This window comes from Maniola jurtina, chromosome 2, assembly GCF_905333055.1.
Source record: "Maniola jurtina chromosome 2, ilManJurt1.1, whole genome shotgun sequence".
NCBI classification, from domain to species: Eukaryota; Metazoa; Arthropoda; class Insecta; order Lepidoptera; family Nymphalidae; genus Maniola; species Maniola jurtina.
In genome coordinates this window covers 4,085,195-4,110,267 of record NC_060030.1, presented here as the reverse complement: position 1 = coordinate 4,110,267, position 25,073 = coordinate 4,085,195, and the positions used below count along the sequence as shown (strand labels likewise).

The window sequence follows — 25,073 nt, the reverse complement described above, 5'->3', positions numbered from 1 at the left end:
AATATGTTCAATAAGACCGTAAAAAGCTCATACGTTTTATATCGAAATGTTGGGTATAAAAGCAAAACGAATTCTTCCGTATCAAAAAGTTTAATACGTTTCAGCTAGGGTCGGTCAAAAGTTTGTTTTTCACAAAGGAAAAATGCACCGAATGTTCTCGCTGAAATCAAATATGTGCGAGGTTTTTATATGAGTCGAGTTTCTGAAAATTGGTGCTGTCATCGCGTAATACAACACTGTGAATGTGAAAGTGACGCTTTTGTTCTGTCTGTTTGTAACATTTTTACGGCTCAACCTCTGCAAATTTTGATGGGCACAGAGATAGCTCGCATCCTAAGATCGGACCTAGTATATTTTTTCCAAGTTCTCACGGAATTTTTCAAAACTTTAATCGACGCGGACGAAGTAACGGGCATCAGCTGGTTTAGCATTTTTATAAATAAAATATGTCTCTCTCCGATTCACAATTTTCTGTGTATATCTAATAAAGAGAGATATCAGAACCTTTGTGATCTGGTATATTTTTCTTTGAAAATATACTAGCATTTCGTAAAAATAATAATTTGTTAGCGATAATCTTTTATGTAACAACAGGATTGCCACATAAGTCTTTGAGATTTCATTAGGGAGCCTAAACTGTACGATTTCACAGTCCATTGCATCAGCTAGGCTGAAGCTAGCCCCACTCAAGCTAATCACTCAATTTCCACCATGTAGCTAAGCAGTGAGCGAGGTTATAGCTAAGCTACGAAACTATGTGTCTAAAGCTAAATGGTGTAGCGGTATGAATAAAATAGGATGCGCTTTGCGCGAGGCGCACGAAAACGCACGACGCGGCTAAAGTACGCTCAGTCATTAGGTATACTCTATACTTACTTCCCATGGCTACACCACTCGTGCATCCCTAGTTTGCATCCTTAGCTTGTATCTTTAGCTTGTATCATATCCCTCGCTTTAGCTATTATTTAAAAACTTAGCTTCGCAAGCTAAACTATGCTACGAACTTCAAGCGATCCGATTGATGGATTAGACACACATCTATAGCGTAGCAATGTAGCACAGCAGAAAAACAGCCTTAGGGCGGGCGTAATCCTAAATTGGCAACTGAAGCCAATCGAGTCCATATATAACTCGCTTACTCCCTGCGGTGAAACTGTTAAAGTCAATACTTGAACTGCAAATCTACAGTCCAAAGGAAATTAGTTGAATTACAACGTACACGTTCCGTATAAATTACATTTGTTAAAATTTTACTTTTACAGTTAGAATTTCTATTGCGCAAGGAACAATGTGGAAACACTCGTAGGCATGTCTTGTTAGGTAGGACACGGCATTTGTAATGTAGGTAGGTAAATGTAAATTCACAAAGGGGCAGAATTAAGGTTGAAATGGACATTGTGTGTGTACTTAAGTTTTTATCTCATTTGGAGTGTGGTACCTAGTAGCAGTTTGGCTAAAGTTATAAAGCGCTTACATAATGTTCTCGTCGTTCGTGGTTTTGTGTACAGACCTTCTGTGGGGCAATCCGTTTAGTGTTATTTATGTTTGTTAAATATTCCTAAATCCTAAGTAGTAAAAACGCCGATAATAACCTAGATGTTAAAACTTTGGCTTCCTTCTGGGCATAATATAAAGTATAAGTAAATAAATGATATTAAAAAAATATATGCTAGTTTGCCAAACTTCAAGTTAAGCTGTAAAAAGATAGGTGACAGACAAACGCACTGACGCATTCGTAATATTAGTACCTATAGAATCTTTTTCTAATGAAGAATCCGGTACGGTATTATAATTACCTACATATAAAGCTATATAAACGTGTTACGTGTGTATAAACAACATACGAGGACGTGGTATTTAAGGCACGACATAATTTCAATTATAAAAGCGGTTTTAAGTGGGTTTCATTTTATCGTCTGGGCCTTATTTACCTAAACAAAGAGCTTGAGGCGAGGAATTACATCATATTATCTCAAAAATGTGAAGGACATTTTGTACAATATAATAAAGCAGTAACACACAAACTAAAAATTTATGACAAATCAACAAAATATTATGAGAACTTATAAATGTTATAATTTATTTTATTTTATTCCAATACAAGCAATCTGCAATCTCACCTATTAGTAAGTGATAATTTGCAGTCTAAGATGGAAGCGGGCTAACCGAAGGGGTATAGCAGTTTTTTTATTCGTTTTGGTTTCTACACGGCATCGTATACCGGAACACTAAATTCCTCGCGGCACGGTTTTGCCGGTGGCGTGATAATTAGCCACGCTCGAAGTCTCCCATCAGGCCAGACCAGAGAAATAGAAATTACAAAATTCCAAACCCCTACCGGGAATCGAACCCGGGACCTCCCATAATAAGACCACAGTGCTTACCACTGCGCCAGGTAGGTCAAAATATATAGGTCATAAATCGTAGTAAGTATAGTGGGCGACAGGTTGAGATGACAGCCGGGGTACACACCCGTACACCCCCACGCTAACCCACTGCGGAGTGCGGACTGTGATTGTGACGTGCGGGTGTGCGGGGCGTCTCCCGCCTCGTACTCCGATTGCCATCTCGACCTGTCGCGTCCTATAGGTACTGTTATGAAGAACCTCCTTTGAAGTTCAACGAGAGTGAAGAGATAAGCAGCTGTCATCTTTCGATTGTCATGGATACATCACGTCAAACAAAATCATTAATTAATTGTTGATATCTCAAGCTCTACAAATTTCGATATCTTCCTACGATTATATTATTCCAAATTGCCCTTTTTGTTCATTTTATAAAAGTACCTACTAGAACGGCGTTAGAATAAAACTATTTACTGCTCTTGAATTAATTATAAGAAGGAGTTGTGCTTACTTAAGGATATCTGTAGTATTTAACCTAAATTGCTTTGAACAAGGCATAGTGCGAAACTTATACAATAAACGGCTTATTTCGACTTAGGCTGCGGGTGGCTTGTGGCACAGACAAAGTTTGTACAACAAATTCTCAAGAGGCAACTTCGTCGTGGTCTCTGACGTTGATAGCGTACAGTTAAATCTAGTTACGATGACCCTCCGTCAAACTATTGACAAGCGTAATCATTCAGCTTATAAAGAATTGGTAAGTAGGCCACAGGCGCAGCCCGGTATAAAGCATCATCGATGTATATATGTCGTAGTGAAATGGCATAAACCGGGAGTTGGCCAACTCCCTTAGGGATATGGCTAATGCCCGGGAGATGTTAAAAGGACTGCGGCCGGGCACATGAATATATATGTTCTAATCTAACCTAACCTAAATTTAGATAGATTAGATAGATAGATTTAAATAGAGATAAAATAAAATAAATAAAGTAAAATAAATACTACAATTCTTGCAGCGTCCCTTATGTACGGGCTCATAATAAAGAAACTACGAGTATATGTAACATATTATATTAAGTACATATTATTAACCCCCGACCCAAAAAGAGGGGTGTTATAAGTTTGACGTGTGTATCTGTGTATCTGTCTGTGGCATCGTAGTTCCTAAACTAATGAACCGATTTTAATTTAGTTTTTTTTTGTTTGAAAGGTGGCTTGATCGAAAGTGTTCTTAGCTATAATCCAAGAAAATCGGTTCAGCCGTTTGAAAGTTATCAGCTCTTTTCTAGTTAATGTAACCTTCACTTGTCGGGGGTGTTATAAATTTTTAATTTACACTTGTTTTACATATTATGAACATCATACAGCGCCTTAGTGTTGGTATAACTTTTAAGATCGCATAGTCCTACTTGAAATTACGTGCGTTACGCACGTCGGACACAATGTCCTAGCATTTAAGATCTGCAGTACGTGAATATGAATAAAAATGCAATTTTATTACCACTTGTGCTATTCGTGTAGTATATTTTAATACCTACTTTGACGTGCACAATTTTATTCCCAAACAAAAAGAAAAGAAGTACCCACTCCGAGTAACTTGAATGGCAACGTGAGCTTTTAATTTAGTTTTAATCCGTTGACTGGAAACAAAGGACGGTGGAAACTGCAATGCATGGCGCGTTTTAAAAGATTTAGTTGCAAGCCGACTCAACGGTCTTACAGAGCAAAAGTATCTTGAACATGGAAAGGGCGGTATTCGGTTCGCGTAATCTTCTTACGTTTTCCGTTCAAGTGCACTCTAGCGGGTCTGCCGTAGACAGATTTCTAGACTCAACTTGAAAACTATATTTTACATACTAGCCTTTTTTCGCGATTCTGTCAGTGTTACGTTTAGATTTGGTTTTTATCCGACTACGGCAAGCCAAAAGCTTCTTTTCTAATAAATTTCATTTAAAGCTAATTACACAAATATCGCCAATTACCTACAGATTTTCTCTTAAAAATATACAACTTACGTGAGTAAGTTAAAACTTAAAGTGTGTGTGTGTGTGTGTGTGTTATATGTTTGTATTTATAGTAGGGCCTAAATTATTGAGAAAATATAAATCACATCACTACCCATATTTTAATAATGCAAAAGTGTGTTTGTTTATTGCTTTGTTGGTTTATTAGTTTGTCCTTCAATCACGCGACAACGGAGCAACGGATTAGCGTGATGTATAGATATATAAAGACGTGGAGAGTGACATAGACAAATTTTTATACTGGGATATCAAAAGAATTCCTATGGGATTTTTAAATCTTGAAATCTACCCGTACGAAGTCGCGGGCAAGTAGTTACATAAATTACACAGTAACACACATTAAATTACATAATATTGACATTAGATAATATTTATGGCCGATTCTCTCTTTCGACAATAATCAAGTAGAGACCGTAGAGCCATAATTTATCCAACAGTTGAGGTCACATAGTCACATCATTCCATTTCCACTAGATTTGTTCCCAAACCCGATGTACAAAGAAAGGGCTGGCGAGTTGCCAAATGTCGTTAGGCTGTTCCTTGTTGGATTTTTTACCACAATTTATTGAAGCCCTTAAAAAAACGCTCGAAGGCCTGAATTCATCGATGTCTCCGGAGAATTCGAAATGAAGAGATCCATATGCGTATACGGTCATGGTAATCGAGAGGGTAACTAAGTCGGATTTTTCAATTTTCGTTATTACCCATCTATAAAATAATTGTATTTAATTTACTAACCCATTGAGGAGTTATGTTCTCTATCTCCGAAGATGTTCATCAGATCATCATTAAACTAAAATGGGACCACTTGAGAAGTATGACTTACCATACGAAAAAAAAAAAACAAAATCGCTTCATGTTTGGCCGAGTAGGTATCTCGTAACAAACGTACAAAAAATAAATAAAAAAACATCATTTCGAAAAGAGAACCTCCTCCTTTTTTTGAAGTCAGTTACAAGTGCAAATTAAAAATTTATAACACCCCGACAAGTGAAGGTTACAGTAACTAGAAAAGAGCTGATAACTTTCAAACGGCTGAATCGATTTTCTTGGATTATAGCTATAATAACACTCTCGATGAAGCCACCTTTCAAACAAAAAAACTAAATTTAAATCGGTTCATTAATTTAGGAGCTACGATGCCACAGACAAATACACAGATACACACGTCAAACTTATAACACCCCTCTTTTTGGGTCGGGGGTTAAAAAATAAAACTAAGTACCATGTCGACTGTAGAATGACACTCCTAGATAAAGATCTTGCCTCTGTTGTAGACAGGGTGGAAAAGGAGGATGGGTAGTGATTAATTTCGAGCATCTGGTGACAGTCTTGAAAAAAAACGTAATTGTAGTTATTTCTATATACGTTTTATCTTATACTTAACTACCTACTTACCTATTTAATTTTTATTTAGGTGTCGCGTACGATTTAGTTTGTGTACTTATGCAGTTTTGAAAACCTAAATCTGAACAGTACAGGGATAATATTATATACGGCTTGCGCCATGGTAGTTACGAATTTTTAAAATCAATATTTTTAAAATGAATATATTGTTATTTAATATAACATATTGCATGCTTATAGGCAGAATTTGGCTGTACCTTCCCTTTTTGTAACATCTACACTGTTTACCCATATTCACAATAAAGAAATTTGATTTGATTTGATTTGAAATTGATGATTTAAAAGTAATATACAACTTTTTCTAACATTCTCACAGCAACTTCAAGTATGAATGACACAGTGACCTTTTTTAAAACGAGGCAACGATTTCACAGTGTTTTTAACCATTTTGCGTAATTGGAACAGTGTCCAGCGAATTCTCTCAACAAACAGATAAAATTGAAATCAGTATTCTATCGAGGCAGTCATGTGTAATTGAAATGTAGATTAAAGCTCAAGGTACATTGCGACAGAGTAAACGCAAGGCGAAGTGTTGCTACTAGTATGTTGCGCTACAAAATGGTATATTTCGTAGTGGAGCCTATTATAATAATGTAGAATAGAACATGTTTTATTCGTCGATCAGACTCATATTAAACACAATCTGTATATTTACAGTCTTAACTAAGAGTACCTAAAATATGTCGTGCCAACGAAAAGGCTCTGACTCAGCTAAAGGTTGTGGATACAAAATATAACCACAATGCTGTTATTCTTTTGAAGTTTAAACGAAGGAAGTTCTGGTCTTAGTAACTAAAATAGCTATATTGTGAAAATCAAACAAAATTACAAGAACAATTTAAACAATTTACTGAATGCGTTGCGCCGCTTTTCACCTCAACTCATTCACACCCTAATTCATTCCTATACGTTGGTATTCTTAGTACGTGGAAATCGCAGTATTTCGCGCGTTGAACTTTTTCTGTCACGTATTATAAATATGTAAACTGCTTTATTGTGCAGATTTATTTTCAATTTAATTTAAAGTAAATGACTACTGCATTGCATCCGCAAGTACTTTGGGATAAACGAGTAGAACATTTAAAAACACTGAGGCATTATCTCTGAAAAGTTTTCTCTCTCAGACGACAATAGAGGACGACTATAATAAATTTAATTCTTTGAAAAATTAAGATACAGTAGAATTGCTGCATTCTTTTTATTTCCTGTAAGTACTCAAAAGTTTTTCTTATATTGTTGAGGAACAAAACTTGTAGACAATATAAGTAAAGAGATTCAGACGAGGAAAAGCGGATAAAACTCGGTCAATGGAAAAATAGGACAGGAAAATAAGGATAACTAATATTGTTGTTGTGTATGAGATTGTAATAAAAGTTGATCGAAATGCTCAGTTTATGCGGCGCATTTTTTATGATAATTGTATTTTTACACGAATACTTTGGTTATCTAAGTAAGTACCGAAGTATAGCCGAAGAGATGCTGAAATGGTATTGATGTGAATATCATGTTTGCCTCGGCCGACGTGCGTTTGTGCTGCTTGCATTGTCGCGCAAAGCAATGCCTCATGAGATTTTATTATGGTAGACGTGATATCCATTTAACATTTTTACAACCCCTAACTCACTATTCACAAATAAAATATGTGTAATATAATACCTACTAGCTGATGCCCGCAACTTCGTTCGCGTGGATGGAGGTTTTTTGAAAATCCCATGGAAACTCTTTGATTTTCCGGGATAAAAAGTAGCCTATGTGCTAATCCAGGGTATAATCTATCTCCATTCCAAACAGCCTAATTTCGTTGAGTGAAAGAATAACAAACATCCATACATCTATCCATACATACAATTTCACATTTATAATATTAGTAGGATTATTATGATCTTAGTAATTCCGACTAAACGAAAAGTTAAGTGCTTTTCGTTTAGTACTTAGGTAATCAAATGGTTCACTTCTGTTTATTGGTAGAGGCAAAGGTCGAGTGTATTTAATTTTAAATGCTTTCCTTCAGTCACGAGTGTAAGTGCTCAGACATTCATGTAACATGAGGCATCAACTTCGCTGAATGCACAGCCGTTTGACATTATAATAAACTAAATAATTACTCCTATTTAGAACAAAGTTTCAAGAGTCTGTATATTATTTATGTAAATGAGTAATTTAGGTGTAGGTAAAGCTGCTACAGTTATAAATGCATTAATACCAATACACATTATACTTATTGTATGTGTGTACTCGCCTCGGCTTCGGACGATGCCTACATAACATAAATAAAAAGGAATGTGTAATTATTAGAATACTTACCTATATAAACCTTCCACATAAAATGCACTGAAATATTTAGGCACCAATTTTTTTGGGTGAAATCGAATCTGTTAAGACTAATAGTCGAAGTTATCATGTTATGTGTTATGGTTTTTTCACTGATTGCCATTGATTTGTTGAGGAATTACTATTCATCAAGTCTTTTACATAAAGTTTACTTGATGGTACAGCTTTTATAAAGAAAAAAATGTCACATCGATTAAGTTATGGAGTAACATAATAAAAAAAATTCTTTCTGTATCTCGAAAGAATCTTATCGCGTTTCGGAATAAAAACTATAGGTATGTGTTACTTAGAGTATGCCAAGTAGCGTTAACGTCCATTTAGTTGACTGATAGACACAAAAAAATAAAGAAAATACTGTTTTCGGTTGCATTTGAAAGCATTATTTACAATCGATATATCGATGGTAAATAACGCTTTCAACACATAAATTTTTTAAATATTTTATGTACAGAAACCATCCAGTTACAGTTTTACTATACCTAAGTATACTATAGATGGAAAAAAGGACAATGGTACCTATCCTCCGCTTCGAATCCCGTTTATTTCCATTCGTATGATCCCCACAGGTATTTTGTTACGACTGCGGATCCCACGCTCAGGGCTGTCTTCATTACTTATGTTTCCTTATCTGTAATCCCGGCCGGGACTCTGAATGGAGTTAATATACCATTCCACCATTAATTCAGACTGATACTTATCCATTTGTAAGTAATGCGATGGCTGCGGTGTAATATTTGAAAACCTACTTTTATGTAATGATCTAAATTCTAAATATGTACAATATACATACTTATAAAAAGAAAAGGTTTGATTCACTGAACAGCAATGCTCATCCTAAACTCCTGGCTGAAGTTTTGTATAGAGATTTCCTTTACATATTGTAATGTAGATAAGGAATTTGTCAGATTTTTTCGAAACCCTCACGGGATTAAAGAGGATTTGTGTTTTCGCTGAAAGAAGCCGAGGGAAGTCGCTACAGATAGATATCGATACATAATATGTTTAAAACAGTAAGTACAGTTTTGTTGACAGACAACGCACAACCTAAGCAAGTGGACCTAGAGATTTGTTTGGAGTAAATATTCCTTGAGCACCCTAAGAGCGTGGACTCAGATTTTTTTGAGAAATTCCTACGGGATCTATAACGGCGCATATTGTACTGCTGTATTTCAGGCTTCACTTCTGTCCGATACGCGTTGTAAGTTGCAACGCGATTCATGCAACGCCTTCACCACGGTACAGTCAGCAACAAAGCTAGGTTTGCACTCGCCAGTACCATGTCAAAAACTTTTATACAAGTGTCGATAGTAACTGTAAAAGTTTCAACTCAATCGAAAGAACAATGCACAAACGCATACATAGCGAACGTAAAAACACAAAAACATTATTTTTTGTATAATTATGTATGCATTATATGTTTATTATAGGGAGCTAAGTACTCTTAAGAGAGTTCTATTTATTACTGAAAAGAAGAAAAAAACATTACATTATAACCGATGAATATGAATCAGGTACATGGGTATATTCAAATTTAACTTTATACGACAAGAATATTATTATGTTAATCCTTATAACCTTGTGAGTACTTAGTAACTATTTTGTAAGCATGTGTGTCAGTTCTAAAAGCGACACGGGACAAGAGATTTCTACATCATCCCCGGCTAAGGAAAGTGTCAAATCAATCACCACGGGTGAATGGGTTACGCGCCAGCCAGCCACAATAGAGCGACATAATATTATGCTAATGGAAAGCTTTTAATTCATCATTTCACTACATTACTTATAATAAAATAGAATAAGTACGTGAATATTTACGTAGTCTTAAAGGTTTTTGAGATGTGTCCCGTGTTACGATTTCATTCCATTAATATGTTTTTAAAAAGCAAAAGTGCATTGTCTGTCTATTACCTTTTCATAGCCCATCTATTCAACCAATTTTGACTAAAGGTAGATCCCGAAGACCGGCGGATACGGGCTACTTTTTATCCCGGAAAATCAAAGAGTTCCCACGGGATTTAAAAAACCTAAATCCACACGGATAAAGTTGCGGACTAGATCTAGTAAGTACATTATAAAACAAAGTGGCAATCCACATTTGTCTGTGTACTTATATGCTTTTGGGTTTCTAAATAGATGTCAATAAGTTTAATAATTAGTATCGTTGTAGGAAATTTGAATCATAATCTAAAAACTAGGCTAATTTTGTTAATCATTTATGTTCATAGACGTTGCGTGTACCAGCTACCTATAATATGTTGCAGTATATCGCTTATTGATACATATAACATAATAAGTATACGTTTGATTTACAATCACTATTTAAATTAACACTGATATGAGTATTAACGTTAACTAAAATGGCACGAGTCTAACTACGAACTTATTAGATTTTTATTTACACGTCGTGCACGAATTATTTTGTGTACTTTTAAGATTCTGAAGAACTAAGTCTTCGAACAGTACAACGGTACAATGGTTGCTAGACCAGATGTTGCCAGATGATAATAAATTTTATATCATACAACTCAGATTATGGCAGCTAATGCTGGGAAGCGCTGCGCTTGTTTCTTTATATAACCACATCACTAATTAGGATATCTAGTACATAGAGAAACAACTTAGTTTATCGAGTAGCGAGAACAATGGATGGGCACATAGTAGGAAGAGCGATGGATGTTGGGGTTACATGGTGATGGAATGGCGACCATGCACCTGAAAGGTTGGTAGACAGACTTGGTGGACAAACTACATTAAATGCGTCGCAGACTACTACCTCCTGTGCACAAGCGGTAAAATTAAAGTCTGCAAAGCAGATCTGTGCCATGTTCATCAGTAGACATCCATTAATAAGACTATTCCTTGTACGACGACCAGTACAGTTAATCCATGCCTTCTAATATTAAAATCAATGTAAAAGTGTATGTCTGTCAGTCTTCTAGTTTTTCACGGCATGCCTATTACCTACCTATCTGTTTAAGCAATTTTGACGAAAAGTACAGAAATAGTTTCATTCCGGTGATGGTCGTACGTTACTTTTTGTCCCGAAAAAACAAAGAGTTACACGAGATATAAGAAAAAATTTAAGAGGGCTCTCTCCGTCACTCTTTTCCACTCGTTTCATACAATAGTAGTTCCAATTTCATTTGAATACTAAGCAACCTAAGTCCATGAAATTTTGCAGACATATTCTAGAAAGTAATATCTATGTCTGTGGTTTTCCAGATTTCTGTTAAAATATTCGGTTTCAAAGTTATGCGGTCTTAAAAATTTTCATACAAATCTTGGAGCCCCCGTAATTTTAAAACTACATATTTTAAGAAAATCTAAAACACCACAGACACAGATATTAGTTTCTAGAATATGTCTGCAAAATTTCATGGACTTTGGTTGCTTAATATTCAAATGAAATCGGAACTACGATTGTATGAAACGAGTGGAAACGAGTGACGGAGAGAGCCCTGTTAAATCCAAGTGCTTGAAGTCACGGATATCATCTATTAGCTACAGAGGTAGTTTACATCTGGGAGAGGATATAGGCTACTTTTTATTTCGCAAATTCGAAGATTTAAAAAAAACATAAATCCACGCGAATGAAGTCGCAGACATCATCCAGTTTAATATATTTTATCAGTAGACACAAGTGTAAATTAAAAATTTATAACACCCCCGACGATCCAAAGTATTTGAGTTTTCCAAAACATCATTTTCAAATAAATAATTATGTATTTAGGCAACGTCCATCTTGACAACTTGACATTTGTCAATTGACATAATATTATGAACCTAACGGTTATCTAACCTTCTTTTCTACAAGAAAACTAGAAAAGAGCTGATAACTCTTAAACGGCTGAACCAATTTTTTTAGATTATAGCTAAGAACACTCTCGATCAAGCCACCTTTCAAACAAAAAAAACTAAATTAAAATCGGTTCATTCGTTTAGGCGCTACGATGCCACAGACAGATACACAGATACACAGATACACAGACACACAGATACACAGATACACACGTCAAACTTATAACACCCCTCTTTTTGGGTCGGGGGTTAATAAAGGAAACATAAACTGCCGAAAGCAAACACTTGATTTTTAAACACCAATGTTACACTTATATCGCCTCAGATTGACGGTATTTAACCAATTAAGTATAATTACATACGCTGTCGCGAATATGTTATCACCGTCGTTAAATACCGCTAATTAATTATCCCCTTAATTGCCTTTGTGTCACAAGCGGGCTACTTCATTTTTTGCGTCAGCGCAGAGTTGCAGATTTAATAAGAAAAGTTTTCCTTTCGCGCTCCCCAGCGCTTTTCATACTAACGTAGTTTGGTTGATAACGTGTCTACAGCTGATATAAACGTGTGTCACAAATATTGTGTTGCATGGATTTAAAGATATCTGAATAAAAAATTAAATAAAAAGAGAGATTTGCATGTAAATCCTTGAGCCTGTGTAATTTAGTAACTAAGTGTTTTAACGGAATTTCGCAAACTACAGACACAGCGGAAATTTATTTTATTACCTTAAAATTTCACTAGATGCATAAAAACCAATGCGAAAGTGTGTCTCTTCTTTTGCCTACCTGTATGTCACTTTTCAAACGAATCTTGCTCATCGGCTACTTTTTTACCATGGGAATTCCTAATTTATGTAGTGGGAAATAGCTACACAAGGAAAAAGTAACAGTAGAAAGAATTGGGGTTATCACAAAGTTCAGTAAAGATTGCAAAAGATGCTATCCATACTAATATTATAAATGCGAAAGTGTGTCTGTCTGTCTGTCTGTCTGCTACGTTTTCACGGCTCAACCGCTGAACCGATTTTAATGAAATTTGGCACAAAGTTAGCTTACATCTTGGGGACGGACATAGGCTACTTTTTATCCCGGAAAATCAAAGAGTTCCCACGGGATTCCTAAAGACCCATCCGCTCAACCGATTTGTATGAAATTTGGTACCGAGGAAGCTTGCGTCCATGGATATAGACAACTTTTTATCCCGGAAAACCAAACAGTTCCCACGGGATCTTCAAAAACCTAAAACCACGCGGACGAAGTCGCGGGCATCCTCTAGTTCGTAATATTCTTTACAAATATTGCATTAAAATTAAAAAGGATTTCCCAATAAAAATAGATATTTAAAGTTAAAATCAAAAAGCTATACGAGATAGCTCTGGCAATTTAGCTTCGCTTTCTTTTAGTATTAAATACAAAAAAGAACACTGGAAACTTGGAGTTGAGCGGGATATTCGGATTCAATTTGAAAAGTTTCAAAAGAATATAAGCTATAAAGTAAAAATATGATTTCGTATTGCCAACGGACTCGTTTAACTTTCGTTTAACTCTCCAAGTAAATGAGGGCAAAATTGTGAAGTTAATTTATAAGCAATACGTACAAAGCTCCGAACGTTAAGAAACTTAGTTATTAAAAAATATACAGATACAAATATACAAATATATATTTACTTTACAGGGTGGATCGCCATAGTTTCTATTTTTAAATATGTATACATTTTAATTTCTTTTAGTCGCTTTGCCTTAGTGCTTCTACTTATGTCTACAATTACCGGGTAATGGTAGAAATAAATAGGAAACAATTAAAAAACTTACTTTAAGAGTCATACTACATGGCCTGCCAGTTTTTTTTTAATTTGAGTTGATTTCATTTTTAATTGGTAGAGATGCAACGAATATTCGACCACTATTAGGTACTAAGGCTGCTTATTCGGTCATTATTTTGAATATTCGTTATTCAACCAAATAAACCCTATTCAGTAGCCAAATGCCGAATATCCAATCATGAAACATCCCAAATTATTCATGATTTTTTTCACACAGACCAGACCAGGTTCTGAAAATAATACACGATTTAATCAGCGGGAAATTAAAATTGATTTGAACATTATGTAACCTTTCTATTAATAGTGTTAAAGCCACGCTAAGCCCAATAACATTCATCAGTTATTACGTTAAACGGATTCACGGCAACGCGGGCGGCCGCGGAGCTAAGAAGCCTCTCAAAAGACAACTCAAACATGATGGTTTATTTCGGTAACGCTTCGTGGCCTCACCTTAACCTTGCTACAAGTTTTGTGCTTTGGCAAAAATAAACAAATTGTCATACTATGACACGAGGCTGCAACAATTTTCCAAGAAAACCCATGTAACGATAAATGGAACCCTGTGTCGATATTGTTGTAAAGAGTAATCTCTGAGCTTGTCTTCATAAACTATGCATTGGAATCATAATTATCTACTTTCTTTTTTATTATTATTTTCAGTTCTTTATATAATGGTCTCTGATGAAGTTTGATAAGTCCAAACTAACAGTTTACCAAAGATTCTTAGCGTAAATCTAGCAGGTCTTGGCAGGAAATCTGTTATCGTTTGAAAACTCCAGTACCAGATATTGACTTTGCAGCAGCAGTCACTTGGGACTGGTTAAGTTACGTGTGGCAGATGATTGATGGGTAAAAAATGGCTTCTCTTTGGACTCCTCAAAAGCATAAGCAGCGATGTAGCAAACCAAACGATGTGAGCGCAATGTATTCGATTAGTTCATTTAAGTCGGGACCTTCTAAATAGGGATTTATGGCGAGATAGGAGGGAACCCGCTGCCCAATGTCCAGGTATGGGACATTGTAGGCAAAATGTCACATGGATTTTACAGGGATTTTCAAACTTACTTTATTGGAAAAGCGACCTTATAGCTACTGAACTTGAAATGATAATCCTATCTATCAAGGCGAAGTTTAGTTACTCTTTTTTAGGGAAGACTTAATTTAATTGCTCATGTCAAATTAAAATGTGTTTTAATTTTCAAAGTTAGATAACTATACCAAGTAGGGTATCATATGTAAGGGCTTTACTTGTACATTCTAAAACAGATTTTTATTAATTTTTAAGCATAATAGTTTTTTGATTTATCGTGCAAAATGTCAGAAAATGCCCAAGTGCGGAAACCTCGGTGCGCGAGTCTGACTCGCACTTGGCCGGTTATTTCTTTCCAGGAAAAGTGCAGTTACTCTTTCTTGAGAGCTTCTTGTATAAGCAAAGATGTTACATGGCTTTTGCAGGGATTTTAAAGGTTACTTTACTGAAAATGCAACCTTATATGGTTGATAGCTGATGGAGTGTGTCTTATGTACCTTTCTTTCCAGGCGAAGTGCAGTTACTCTTGTTTGAGGGCGACTTGGTTTCAGCAGCTGCCATCTTCTCCTTCTCGGACGACATGCTCACGCCCGGGGACCGACCACAACCGCGTCCGAATTACGCGACGATCGCGCCGGCGATCATTACTGTTTACGGTTTCAAAAAAGCACGTTTAAGCTAAAGATTCAGTGGATTTTAATTTTTACCACAATGACAGTTTGGCACTAGTTTAAGTATGTGAAATATCAAAGTGTTTATGTGCAATTTGTCGAATATGCAGATTGTTTATGTATTAACACTTCTGTTATACTCGACGGATTTAAAAGAAACTATAATATAGGCTTGCATTTGATTGCTATAATTTTAATTAGTAGATGAAGATGCAGCCTCCAGTGCGCATGACTAAAAGGTGCCTATTCCATTTTCTTTTGAATTTATCAATATTACAACTGGCGGGGATTTCCCCGTTACATGCACATAAATGTGCCTGTAATTCGATAATATTGGTTTTTTATTATAATCTAATGATTGAAATAGGCACACTGTGTCATTTAACTGTAAAATGACATATTTAAATAGAATTTAATTTTTTGAAACAGTGATGATTTTATTACAAAACGAATTTTAAGTTATTTTGGAGCTGATATAATAATGGTTAGATAATCCCATTAAAGTTTAAGAGCTAATAGAGACTTAAGAATAGCGGGTTTAGGATACTTCACAGGACTCTAGTAGACTAAAATAGTGACCAAATGTCATCATGATAAAAACACTAATGTATTCAAGTTTTACACTATCACCGACCACTCCCGTCAACCGTTCGCACTATTTTGGGTGATAATGAATGATGAGTGATTTCTATATGACTAATAATATTGGCAAATAGCCAATACTTTATTGACATAAAAACTATTTAAAAAAACATGGATTTCATGGTAAATAAGGATGTGAAACTACATATTTGCTTTCGTAAGATTAAGTGTACTTTAAAGTTTCGATCCTTGTATAAGTTCTTAGAATTTTTTAGTGCTGTGGTTTATTTTATGATTAATAGGTATTCCTACCTATGTTTTTGTACTGGATTGAATAATACTTAAAACAAACACAAAAAATGTTGGCTATTAAGATGATGTTAAAATAATCAAATATACCTATTTAGTCGTTAGTTTAAGATGTCTAGATACAAGCTAACAATCCTTTTAGAAAGATTGATATATGCCAGAGTTACAAAATGTGAAATGTGCCTGACGGCCTATCTGGTACCTTATCACGGCCCATCCTTTTAACCGTTTTTGACCGAAGGTTCAGAAATAGCATGCATCCCGGATTTGGACATAGCCTACTTTTTATCCCGGGAAATCAAAAAGTTCCCAAAATATTTTTACAAACCTATTGAATAAATAAAATCAAAATCGTTTTTGTCTTATTTTTCATAAGTATAATATGACTTAGTTTCTAGCGGACAAGATTTGCCAAATACATGAGCACTAGCTAATACAGTAGCATAGTTAATGAATTTTAAAATAATAAATGCCAAACTAATCAGAACCAACTTTTCAGTCTTTGGCAATATTGCTGCTAGGGATCATCCGGGGAAGAAGGAAGGGGGAGGGGGGGGGGGGGATGATTTTACTCTGGGAGTAGTAGTAGTAGGCTTTGAGGATTTTAGTTTACTACCAATTTGAAAATCATAATCTTATAAAATTTAATGATTGTCAGTTTCTCTGTCTATTTGGTCGTTATCTATGCATTCACACAATCATCATCCGATTGAGTTGAAACGTATACCTAGTTCATGTTGGCATCACCTTGATATATATATTTATATATTATGTTGTATGATAGATGGTGCGCGACTTGCATTACATTGTATGCCGGACATCAACAAGTCTTCTATCATAAAATTGAAATAGCAAATTAAATAAAAGATGTAACTTCAATATCTTCACCTTCTTGTTTTTTATATCGGTGCAGTATTATTTTCTTATTTATTTAATATATTTTTTATTTTATTTTTAGAGAAGAGTTCCATGAATTTGTCCGGGATGAAATGTCACTATCCAGATCTTCAGCCACATCCATGAAAAAATCACGGAGATCTATTGCTGCGTTGCGGCATGCTTAAAGATATAGAATAGACTCACAAACATGACATTTTTAGAACAATACTTGGAAGTTCAGTTTTGTAGTATTGCATGATTGACCAAGTATATCCGCAACTTGAGCATTTAATTAAGTAAAATTAAAAAAAAGTATTAACGATTTTACTTCTTGTCTCATAACCTAGAATAGGGAATCTCTACGTACTCTACGTTTCAACGTACGTACAATAGTGTTTAAATTATATTTTTCATCAAAACTGATTAACCTTATGTTTAAACACATACTTTTTATATTTGTAAATATTTGTCAGGTAGGTAGGTACTTATGTTAATTATTTTTAATTTACAACACTTTATAATACTAAATTGAAGTTAGATCCTATAAACACAAGTTGTTCTTAAAACATCTTTGTAATTATTTAAAAAATTGCCATCACTATTAAATCCATGAAAACAATTATTTATATTGATAGAGTCACAAAATACGTCGTCCTTGAGTGGATAACCTTTATTGCTACTAAAATAGAGTCTAATTTGCAAAATTTTAGGAGGCTGCGTACATTTTATCTCTTGAGAAGGGTCGGCTCTGCGGTATGGCGCGTAAAAATACATGATTGTGTCAATCATGGCCCTAATTTTAAGGATTATCGTGTCTGAACCTTAACGTGAAAAATTTATTAACGATTCTCGATATTTTATGCAACTTGAACAAAGATTTCACTTTTGTAGATTTGAATTCTACAACTAAGTAAGTAGATAGTAAAGTTTTATAGTGAGTTATCTTTGGTAAGCATAACAAAATAATGGTCAGGATTTCTAAAATGATGAAATAAGAAATAGAAGATGCATTTATGACAATGCGTTGTGATATTGATTTATGTGAGAAAAAGAAGAAAAACAATGTTGTGGTAAATAATTTAATGAAAACAGCATGGAAAATGAATTAACAAAACATACAATGATTATGTAAATGACAAGTTTAATTTGGCGCAGCTAGGTGTAGATACGAACTTTTCCGAAGGCGCGAAAGGTTGGCTATGTGTGAGTTACGTTGTCAGAGCTTGAGCTGCTGAATGATATATCCGTATTCCGTACGTTAAGTGAAAATGAAACGTTAAACATTTATTAAAAGTATTTTAAAACCAATAGTGTTACTCTACAATCGCGATTCACGAGAGTCAAAATTCGAGTCGGAGATGTCACGCCACTCAGCACATAACCTGTCAATACGCAGGAATTTGGTTACGTAAGCGAGCACGTTAACTGCACCTGCACGGGGCAGCCGAGCGGGCGGGAAGCGGTCGGTGGCGACGGCGGGCGCGGGCGCTCGGGCGCGTCGTGCGGGGCGCGATGAGCGCGCGGTGGTGGCGCGGTCCGGACCGGCTCGCCGAGCTGTCCCGGGCGGGATCGATGCGGGCGGCGGGCGGCGGCGGAGTGCTGCACCGGGAGGCTGCGCCGCTCCCCCCTGCGCCCCGCGCGCCGCACCGCCCGCGCACGCGCACCCAGCTCGCACCCGCCGCCCGCCCGACGCCACCGCCAGACCGACGTTTCAATTCCCTCTCCGTACTGATTTACGATACTCTCGCTTATATCTCCGCTATTTTATATCTTACGGCATTCGTAGGCACGCGAACAGTACCGTACGATTCACTTGGCACACATAATTTATTACGTTCACATAGAAAACATGTCTACTTAAAATTTCAGCTTAAATTAATAATAATAAATCATCAATCTATTTTTAAATATCAGTAACTTTGTTATTTATCTTTGTATGGTCTCTTTTAATAAATAACAATGTTGCTAAGTAACTTATCGACAGATTACAGATCGGTAGATTAACAATTTCAGGTGATGTAGGACATTCAATATTATATACTTACTCAGACTTAACGCAAAATACATCAACGTTACTTTATGAACAATGAAAATTATTTTATTAGTAGCTTTAGACTAAAAATTCAACTGAATTCAATAACTAAAGGACGAATTGCTGAGTTTTGCATTTTGCCAAATTGTGGAATAACTTACCAACCCGCTGTCCCGCTTTTCCTCTTCATTAAGGCAAATTGCAAATGTATTGTGTTTAACAACATTGTCGATTCATTTATTATATTTTCCGGCGTCCGATATTACTGTTTTGCAGAGCTCCATAACGCCCTTATTACAGTTTTAATTTAGCAGACAAAACTAGTTTGTTTTGTTTCCTCTGGATATAATATAATTAGGTCAGAGCGAGGGTACAGAAAACATTGTTAGACGCATTATGTTGTCTACTGTCTGGCCAATATTATCCTATTAGCAAAGAGCTCTTATATACGCCAGTCCTTGTTATTTGTTCAGTGGTTTAAGAATGGACGTATTGTTTTATGCCATCCAATATCGGCTTTGTGTTACACTACCTCAAAGTGCTAATGTGGCAATTTTTATAGTTTTTGTATCGATAGCAGCGTCAACCCTGAACAGATTGATGTTTGATAGATGCAGACGACGATGCAAGAAAAATTAAGCTTCTTCCGGTAGATATAGCACATTAGGCTCTACCTAACTTTAGCATGTAACAGGCGCATGCTAAAGTAGGTAGTTACGCGGACTATGTACTCGGCCATGACAGATTTCATGGGAGTGAAAACTTTCATTACATCCACAATTCTTTTATAGTACGTATATATTCTACCGGCACGAATAAAGCGCAACGAACACTGGCAGAATTACCTAAGGTGCAGCGGTTTTCTTGAGACATTAGGCGGCGCTGCGCGGCAAACGCAGGGGCACTAAGTATAGGTACCAATTTCAACCGTATACCAAAGTGCGTAAAGTGAAGTTTAGGTAGTTCTCAAAAAACTCACCTCCACTTCATTCCATCTGTATACGTGTGTCGGTCTTATGCGATGGGTACATACAGTATGTACACGGAACATTAGTTTGCAGCAGTTATATTATCTAACAATAACTTGAGCCAGGGGTACCGAAGGGGGAACTCCCGAAGGGGTTTAGGGGTAGAAGGTAAAAATTCGATGATTTTTCCAGGACGTTGGGTAGGTATCTTAAGACGATTTCCCATCGTTAACACGAAAAAGGTATACGTGTGTAAGATAAGACTGAAACAAGTACAGATACCAATAGGCACTAGCTGATGCCTGTGACTTCACCGGTGTGGACTTAGGTTTTAAAAAATCCCGGAGAAACTTTAATTTTTCGAGATGAAAAGTAACTTATGTCATTCTCGTATCTAACTATAGGTACCCATGCAAAAAATATGCGTTTCTCCGTTGCGACGTGATTGAAAGGCACACCAACAAACAGACAGGTACACTTTCGCATTTATAATAATATGGGTAGTGATTCAATTGGATAAGGAAGGTTTAATTCGTATTCTACCTTTTAAATGAACAATAAGCCTTAAATAAAAGCTTAAGTATATCCGTATTGAATTATATGGAGTTTCGTAAAATTAGACTTGTAATTACGCGTTCTGGGCCCAAATCGCATTAAAATACACATTGCTTTGAACAGACGGAGCCTTAGATCTTCGACCCGCACCGAAACGTTGTGACCGGGGGAACAAAGGGACGGTGTTATTCTAAGTGAAATAACACAATTGTATTTTTAACCCCCGACCCAAAAAGAGGGGTGTTATACGTTTGCCGTGTGCATCTTTGTATCTCTCTGTGTCATCGTAGCTCCTAAACGAATGAACCGATTTTAATTTAGTTTTTTTTTAGTTTGAAAGGTGGCTTGATCGAGTGTTCTTAGCTATAATCGAGCAAAAGCGGTTCAGCCGTTTGAAAGTTATCAGCTCTTTTCTAGTTTTTTTATAGAGATTTTTGTGTCGGGAGATTTTTAAATTTTAAGTTATAAAATCATAATTTGTTGCGGTTATGCTCATTTTGCTTTCAATTTTTACATCATTTTCTCAATAAATTTATCTAATGCTCTAAATTTTAAAACAATTTTTATTATTTTACCCCGCAACCCCATCATGAAAGGGTTCAGTAAAATATTTGACCCTGATAATCCATTAATATGATATGACTAGCTGATGCCCGCAGCTTCGCCCGCGTGGATTGGTCAGATCCCCTGCAGCATCAGGATTGAGGAGTTGGACTCCAAATTTTTTATGAAACAATGTCGCAAAGTTCCTCTATCGATTAAAAAAGAAATGACGCAAATCGGTTCAGAAATCTCGGAGATTTCGGTGTACATAGGTAGAAAAACACAACTCCCTTTTTGAAAGTCGGTTAAAAAAGTAGCCTATGTTACACCCTTGTCAATCCTCTACTTGTCTGTGACAATCCCGTCAAAATCGGTTCAGCCGTTCCAAAGATTAGCCTTTTCAAACAGACAGACAGACAGACAGATAGACAGACAGACAAAAATTTTAAAAACGTGTGATTCAGTGTTGGTATCGTTCAAATAACCATATGAGCTTAATATGAGGTAGTTATTTCGAAATTACAGACAGACACTCCAAATTTATTTATTAGTATAGATAAATAAATTCCATGATACAGGAACGAGAGTACGACTCATAATAATAATAATAGGTACTGAACGTAGAAATAGGGGCTTTATTTTTTACATCAGTATCAGGGGAAATTACGAGGACACATCGGATGGGGAGGCTATCGAATCTTCACTACGACTTTCGCGTCGCTGCTCAAGTATCGAGTTAAAGAGTTTCTCATATAAAATATCTACCGTCCTATTAACTTTATTCAGGTCGAGATAATATTTCATATCACTTATGATTATGATAAGTGGGGCATACAACCCCTCTCAATTGTATGCCTCACTTAATAATATCAATATCATACCTATTGCTTTAATAATAATAATATAATTAGACAGAAGCTCTTATGTCACTCTGTTTGTTTGTCTGTCCATCTATAATAATAATTATACCTTCTGATATAAGTATAAGAGCCTCGAAAGTCGAATTATATATTACATCGTTTCGTTTGGGCATCTAAATATCTCAGGACCTACAAGTGTACGAGTAAATTAAAAATTTATAACACCCCGACAAGTGAAGGTTTCAATGACTAAAAAAGAGCTGATAACTTTCAAACGGCTGAACCCATTTTCTTGGATTATAGCTAAGAACACTCTCGATCAAGTCACCTTTCAAACAATAAAATAACTAAATTAAAATCGGTTCATTATTGTAGGAGCTACGATGCCATAGACAGATACACAGATACAGACGTCAAACTTATAACACCCCTCTTTTTAAGTCGGGGGTTAAAAATATATTACGGACCACCTCAGTTTCCAATCTATTATTGGAATTTTCTTTCGTACTTAGTGTCATTTTGGTAAGTGCGCACTGCTTAGCGTGTGTATGTAGAGAATGATGCGTAGGTGTGGTAGATACCGTGTTGTTTGCCTTTCCTGTAGGTGGGTTTCTGAAGTCTGAATACACACATTGTGCGAAGAAAGCTGTACCTTCAGCAGGACGTGCGTCCGCAACCGAGTAAGATTTGTTATCATGAATGTCAAACTGTTGTCAAACTGTAGTGTAGTGACCCTACGGCGCGCGTACGTTTGCAGGACCGTAACTCCAACGCGCTTCACAATCTCATCGCATTATTTCCTTGTATTGCAACTTAGGAGCCGCATTGAACGCGCGCGTACGTGTGTCGGTTGATGCTTGCTCAGAGGTGTCGTCAACATCTTCGAGGGCAGGTGTAGTTTGTTCTGCTACGCGCTTACGTGTCTTCACTTTGTGGAACCTTTTGTATGAGCTGTATCTATCTAGGCAATTCTAGTTGCCAAATATTTTCAGTCATTATTTCTTAAACGGTAGATTTTTCCAAAAACTGTCTCAGAAACCACACAATGGTTTTAAAATGCCTACTTAACGCTCGGGCATCATTCTAGTATTTAATATTTCAGAGCCAACTGACGCCTTTTTTCCCTCCTCAGGCAATCTCTGAAAAGTCTTCGAAAACAAAAGTTCAAATCGCCCCTTTATCTATAGGCTTTATTTTGCACGAACTAGGTCAACCCTAAGTCTGCGCCTAGGTATATTCATGACCTATATTCCTCTATTTTGCCAAATAGGTAGGTACTCGAATGTCAGTATTTCAATCTTCAAAGGTACGCAATTACCAAAATATCTTCTTTCCAATTTTCCATCGAGAATATAATACGATGCAGTTAGGTTACATGTAGAAGATACAGCTTATAATATGTATGTAGAAAGATACCAAATTTTGCAAGGGCCATCTCAAGGAAGTCTTATAATTTCATCTAGTCCATTTGTTTGTTTACCCATCTGTCTGTGTGTCATAGCGATCTTAAAAATAAACTATAAGAGCTGTAAGGTTGAGTAGGTAGAGTTATAAAAATCTACGTAGGAAAATTTCAAGATTTTGAACATCTCCCGAACAAATAAGCGTGGGTCGAAAAAAAATTTGGTGTACCCCTTCGAGTGATATTTCGTTTTATTTATTATTTTAAAATCGCCATGATTCATGAGTATTTTTAAACAATTTTTGGAAAAAACGACCGTTTTCAAAATAATGACGGTGAAAGTTTTTAGCAACTAGCATGACTACGGACCCCTACCTTATGCGTGTTCTGGCACCTACTATACCTGTTTGTTTCATTAACCAGTCCTTACATTATGTAACACTGTTTTGCTAGAATAATAGATCCATACATGAATAGGAAATGTTAGATAAGGATTTCCTTGAGAAATAATCGGCTCCGACAAAATCACGATTACTCAGTCTCAGTCGGCTTAGAAGCCATTGTAGGGAGAAGAATACTTACATAGAGACCGTAGTAATAGCCAGTTACTTGCTTATTGTTGGACTGTTTATTGCATATAATGAGACTAGAGACATGTCTTTCATAACTAATGAATAACGCAATGAATGGTCTAGTCCAATTACTAAGCTTTATGCAGTTTATATAATAATAATTTCAGTACGAAATAAAATGAAACTATACAATTTAATATATCGCACCCCTGATCAGCTCAAACTGTTACAACTCAAAATATATATAAATATATATAAATTGCCATAAAAATACTTATTGTTCATTATTATTATACTTTTAACTTCAGTTTCTGATCTGAAACGTACATTCTCCTGATTTGTATTAAGAGTTCATTATTAATTAGCTGCTTGTGTAACTTATCGTTCACACACTTCTGGGAATTTCAGGATGTTAAGCTGTAAAATGTACTTATTTATTTTTCTGTTAAATGAAGAATAAATACATAAAAACCCATCAGACATTAAAGTAATACACAATAATATAACATTGTGTGTTTGAGTTTGATGAGTCAACACAGTTGCTACATAGCAGAGAGTTCACTCTGGTAGCGACTTATGTCGACTCTTCAAAAATCATACAATGAGCAAAACAAAAGAGCAGCTCTATCAAGCAAGATCGGATGACAGTGGGATTTACAAGAGGGCTGAGAAGTAGAGATGGGCATTATTGCTACTTTTCCATAATTTTCATTTAGTGAAACATTTTTTGTCTTTGTACAAGCGATTTGTCACGAAAGTGATTATTAATGTTGCATAAACGATCGTAACTACATTCACTTAACTAGGAATTATAATCAAGATCAAAATTATAATCAAGGCCCTTTCACGGAAAGTGAATTAGATGCACTTACAGTCACTTTTTTCGCACTTACCTACTGTTTGTTACGTTAAATTAAACACTTTTCTGTCTCTAAATTTT

The 25,073-nt window shown here is 35.9% G+C and overlaps 1 protein-coding gene and 1 long non-coding RNA gene across 6 annotated transcripts in view; one reads left to right on the top strand and one right to left on the bottom strand.

The window, feature by feature from the left end:
- Positions 1-25,073, bottom strand: part of LOC123870097 (solute carrier family 12 member 6) — a 346,267-nt gene that overhangs the window by 28,611 nt on the left and 292,583 nt on the right. Inside the window, exons 1-2 of one of the 5 annotated variants that reach the window (XM_045913283.1) lie at positions 18,633-18,767; positions 15,258-15,407 (exon numbers count right to left, since the gene is read on the bottom strand). The exons of the other annotated variants lie outside the window; for them this stretch is intronic. Coding sequence (XP_045769239.1) covers positions 15,258-15,342 — 85 coding nt within the window. The 5' untranslated portion in view covers positions 15,343-15,407; positions 18,633-18,767. Of the gene's footprint in view, positions 1-15,257; positions 15,408-18,632; positions 18,768-25,073 lie in introns of those variants that run through there. 5 annotated transcript variants of the gene reach the window in all.
- Positions 5,920-23,333, top strand: LOC123870513. Its single transcript, XR_006797084.1, has 4 exons — positions 5,920-6,060; positions 7,691-7,703; positions 14,469-14,471; positions 23,323-23,333. It is a non-coding gene; the product is annotated as an uncharacterized LOC123870513 (long non-coding RNA).